At 39.6% G+C, this 4,444-nt stretch overlaps 1 protein-coding gene across 2 annotated transcripts in view; it reads left to right on the top strand.

The window, feature by feature from the left end:
• The window catches only part of LOC108968107 (proline-rich protein 4-like), a 5,224-nt gene extending 1,049 nt beyond the window's left edge, over positions 1–4,175 (top strand). For both annotated transcript variants that reach the window (XM_018931889.1, XM_018931890.1), the window contains exon 3: positions 2,399–4,175. In XM_018931889.1, coding sequence (XP_018787434.1) covers positions 2,399–3,682 — 1,284 coding nt within the window. In that variant the 3' untranslated portion in view covers positions 3,683–4,175. The remainder of the gene's footprint in view (positions 1–2,398) is intronic.
• The last annotated feature ends 269 nt before the right edge of the window (positions 4,176–4,444 follow it).

The following is a 4,444-nucleotide window of genomic DNA, read 5'->3' as shown; positions in this document are numbered from 1 at the left end:
AAATCTTCAAAACCTTTAATTTTTTCCGACTCCAAAAAAATTTTAAAATATTACTTTTTTACCTCAGAAAAAAAAATTTAAAAATTGTATACTTTTCTACATTAAAAAAAATATCAAAAAAATGGTATTTTTCCTACAGGAAACCAAAAAAATAACTTTACTATTGTCTCACTCGCACTTTCATCAATTTAGATTCTAAAATCTTAGTTCGTCTTAACAGCTTTTTCAAAGTTTGTTCCTAAGTCTTTTATATCAAGCTTTTACTTGAATTAGTTTATGAGTTAGAACTTGTTAGAAGCTTTTTTCTCAGCTTTATCTGGTTTCTCATGCAGTATTGGTTGAAAATATTTATACTCTTGCAACTTGTTGCTACAGAGTGTAATAGTTTTAATTTCAAGTATTTTATTACTAGCTGTAATAGTACAGATTAAAAACTGAGTTATGAAGTGTTTAAGGAGTGTTTAAGCTGTCCGATAAATTATTTTTTATTGAATTAAATTTGTAATAAAAAAAATTTTAAATAAAAATAAATTTTTATATAGAAATCATTTTTTTAACAATTTTTTCCAAAAAAAAAATTCTTTTTATATTACAATTTTTTTAAATTTTTTTTTATTGCGTTAAAATTTTTTACAAAAGGAACGAACAAACTCTTCCATTACAATTTATATTGAATATACACTCTTACTAAAAAGAAACGCTTTAATAAGCAAAAGCTCAATTTTTTTTTATAATTTATATTATCACATATACATATATGTATTTTAACACAGACATACGATTTGAAGCCAAAACTAAATTTTACTTCTAACAAATGTTATAAATGCCGTAATCTATATCTCAGAACTATTAAAAGTTAAACCGTTATATATCGTTTTATCCAATGTTATCATGTGGTTCCAAAAATATTTTTTAATTCACCGACGTTAAAATGTTGTCATAAGGCGCCAAAAACCGTGTACATGCATTTGCTGTCTTCAAGAACTTTAAAAATATATATTATATTATCGGTCCACAGACGCTACAACATAGCATCACAGACATGTACAACAACCAACAATAAATTACCAAGTCAATTACATAATAAGCTGAACATTTAATTACTGCACAGCCTTTCCACCAAAGCGAATTGACAAAACGCCAGCTTTTCCCTCACACGTACAACAGACGCAATAATACATGACAAATTCGCCCAGCATTAACCTTGTCAGCGCAACGGTGAAATGCAGAAGCACCCTTAAAACGCACAAATTACAAAAATAAAAACCAAAATTTTTCATGAATTTTATTACCGAATACTCACACCTCGAATGCGCATTGAACTTGGCTCAAAGCCAAAGCAATAATAAGCAGTGCAGCCAAAACAAAGCGCAGCCGGTTGTTGATGATGTGCAAACAAAAGCCACAAAAACGCTGATAYGTTAAACCAAACACACGCAGCTACAAGCAGCGGCGAAAAGGCGTGCGGAATAGGTGGGAACAGACACGCACAAACGAAAGTTGCGCGGCAAGAAAAAAAATACAATTTCATAGCACGTACCAAGCCTCGGCAGCGTAATGCAATGTAGTGGTAGTCTCAGAGTGGCTCTTTATTGACTAAACTCCATTTGCAGCGCTTCAGCCGGCCAACTAACATGCCGTGCAACATGTGGCAGCGTTATTAATTCAAAGCAAAAGCATGCACTTTATTATATCATTGTTTTCCCGTTTTGTCTGCTTTTCCTAATAAATTCTGCTATTAGCTATTAGCTTCACTTTTTCGCTATAAATTTGTTGAGCAATTTTGGTCACTGACTTCGCTTGACCGCAGTGGAAAGGAAGCTCCGACATGCGTTCGACATGTTGCATCGTAATGCTCCTATTTATAGGCACTCCGATTGTTTTTGTTACGTACCAGAAAAACTAATTTTGCTTTCGTTTGCGCATGACGACCGGATTACAAGCCCCAAATGGCATGCGCCGACTAGTTGAGGCTTGCCGTTGAGCGTTTGGAACTGATTGGTGCGGAAGCGCTACCATTTTTGGTGCAGCGGCAAATGCAGGTTAATGTGCTAGCGCGCTAAATGGACATTGGTGGCCTAGTTTTTGTTATATAATATTTACCAGTTGCGAATTGAATATTGAATACCATAAAATGATGAAGAAAGAGCAGATTGCTATGTAAAACATATCAAAACAAACAACATTTATGACCATCCTAGCATGAAATGCTAGCAGACGTAGTTACAAGCAATATTTTGATTAAAATTTTCAGAGCTAAAATAACTTATATATGCATTCATAAGTACCCTCTTATATATGCTATAACTCAATTCAATTTCTATGAAAAGGTCTTTAATTAGAACTTAATCAGCAAACCGTATAAGCTCACTTCTACAATTTTTTGTTCTCTTTTCAGTTCATTTTCGGCCTCTTGGCCTTATCAGCATTCACCTATGCCGAGGAGGTGCAAAAATCGGCGGAGCCCAAGTCCGCTGAGCCAGCAGCGGCCGCTTCCGAAGTGAAGCCATCCAGCACAGCCGAGAAGAAACAAGAAAAACGTGGCATCATCCATGGAACCGGTTACGGTTACGGCGGTGGTCATGGTGGCGCAGTACTTGTAAGTGGTGGACATGGCGGTGGATATGGTGGCGGTTATGGTGGCGGTTATGGTGGTGGTGCCATCATTGCCGGCACTGGACTCGGTGGTGGCTTGGGTGGTGGACTTGGCGGTGGACTCGGCGGTGGCATTTCTGTACCCACCAATGTCCAAACCTCATACGTGGAACGTCAAGTAGCTGTGCCTTATCAAGTGGAACGAGCTGTGCCCTACCCAGTGGAGCAAATCGTTCAAGTACCAGTGCAAGTACCTGTACCACAACCCTACCCCGTTGAGAAAACCGTACATGTACCAGTCAAAGAGATCGTCAAAGTACCTGTGCATATTCCACAACCCTACCCCGTAGAGAAGACCGTTCACGTACATGTGCCCGTACATGTGGATCGCCCAGTACCAGTGAAGGTGCCCGTCCCAGCACCATACCCAGTTGAGAAGATCGTGCAAGTGCCCGTTAAAGTACCAGTACCACAACCCTACCCAGTTGAGAAGATCGTGCAGGTCCCCGTCAAAGTACCGGTACATGTGCCACAACCCTACCCAGTTGAGAAGATCGTACAAGTGCCCGTCAAAGTACCCGTGGATCGTCCCTATCCAGTACCTGTAGAGAAACCATACCCAGTACCTGTCGAAAAGCCCGTACCATACCCAGTCGAGAAGCGTATCACCATACCTGTGCATGTGCCAGTCGATAATCCAGTGCCAGTCCATGTAGACCGTCCCGTGGCTGTGCCTGTCAAAGTTGCTGTGCCCAGGCCATATCCCGTCGTCAAGGAGATCCCTGTACCAGTCGAACGCAAAGTTCCCTACCCCGTGAAGGTACCAGTCGATGTACCACGCCCCGTGCATGTCGAACAGCACGTCCCAGTGGCCGTTGAACAACACGTGCCCTACAAAGTGCCAGTTCCAGTGCCCGTACATGTTCAGAGCCACGTTGCACCAGCGGCTGCGATAATCAGCGGAGGCTATGGTGGTATTGGCGGTTACGGTGGCCATTCCATTGGCGCCCTTGGTGGTCACTCGCTCGGAGGCTATGGCGGTCATTCGATCAGCTATGGACACGGTCACATCCACAAGAAGAAGTAAATTGCCAACTGCTTTGACTCGTTGAGGGTGTGAGGGACTTTTTAGTAAAAAGGCAGCAGACTTACATATGTACATCTAGAAATTACGGTTAATTAGTTGAGAATTTAAAAAGAACGGCCATCATTGCTCGAAAAAATTACATTAAAAAATTGCGCAAAATGTGGATTGAAGTGAAATGAGACTGAGACTATGGTATTCTCTGGCTCTTTCACAATTCTGCTTCTCCAAATGTATAATTTAGTTTTTAGTTTGTGATAAAAATTTCGAATTAAATGGCGGCGACGAATGGATATCGGCGCTACAGCGAAAAGTGCGTGGAGACTGTCAAACGTAAAACGTATTTGAAGTAAAATGGGCAGACAACTCGGCATGCGATTGGAGGGTGTGGAACTTACATAAGTTAAGTGTGAATTGGAAGGAATGGCGAGACAAAAAGAGTCGAATTAAATGTAAATAGTAGAGGAGAATATTTTGGCTCTTCTCTGCCTCCAAACATTTTCTTTCATTTACTAAAAAGTCCACAAGCTTGCCTGCCACACCTACATTTTTTATGAAAGCACAGATTCGTAGTTTGCAACGTTTACTTCTGCATACACTTAAGAACCTTCATATTTTTGCACGGTGTCTTTATTGAAACTTTTCGCAAGCGTTTCATATCGAATTTTGTCTCCATCAATCATATCTTCTATAAAAATGAACAAAATGGTATGAACTTTGTTTTTGTACGAATTATTAATTTGTATATAATTTAATTATGTAAAT

Source organism: Bactrocera latifrons, unplaced genomic scaffold, assembly GCF_001853355.1.
Source record: "Bactrocera latifrons isolate USDA-ARS-PBARC rearing strain unplaced genomic scaffold, ASM185335v1 scaffold_203, whole genome shotgun sequence".
In the NCBI taxonomy this organism is placed as follows: Eukaryota; Metazoa; Arthropoda; class Insecta; order Diptera; family Tephritidae; genus Bactrocera; species Bactrocera latifrons.
Note: the sequence above shows the minus strand (reverse complement) of the source record. Positions and strands in the feature narration are given on the sequence as shown.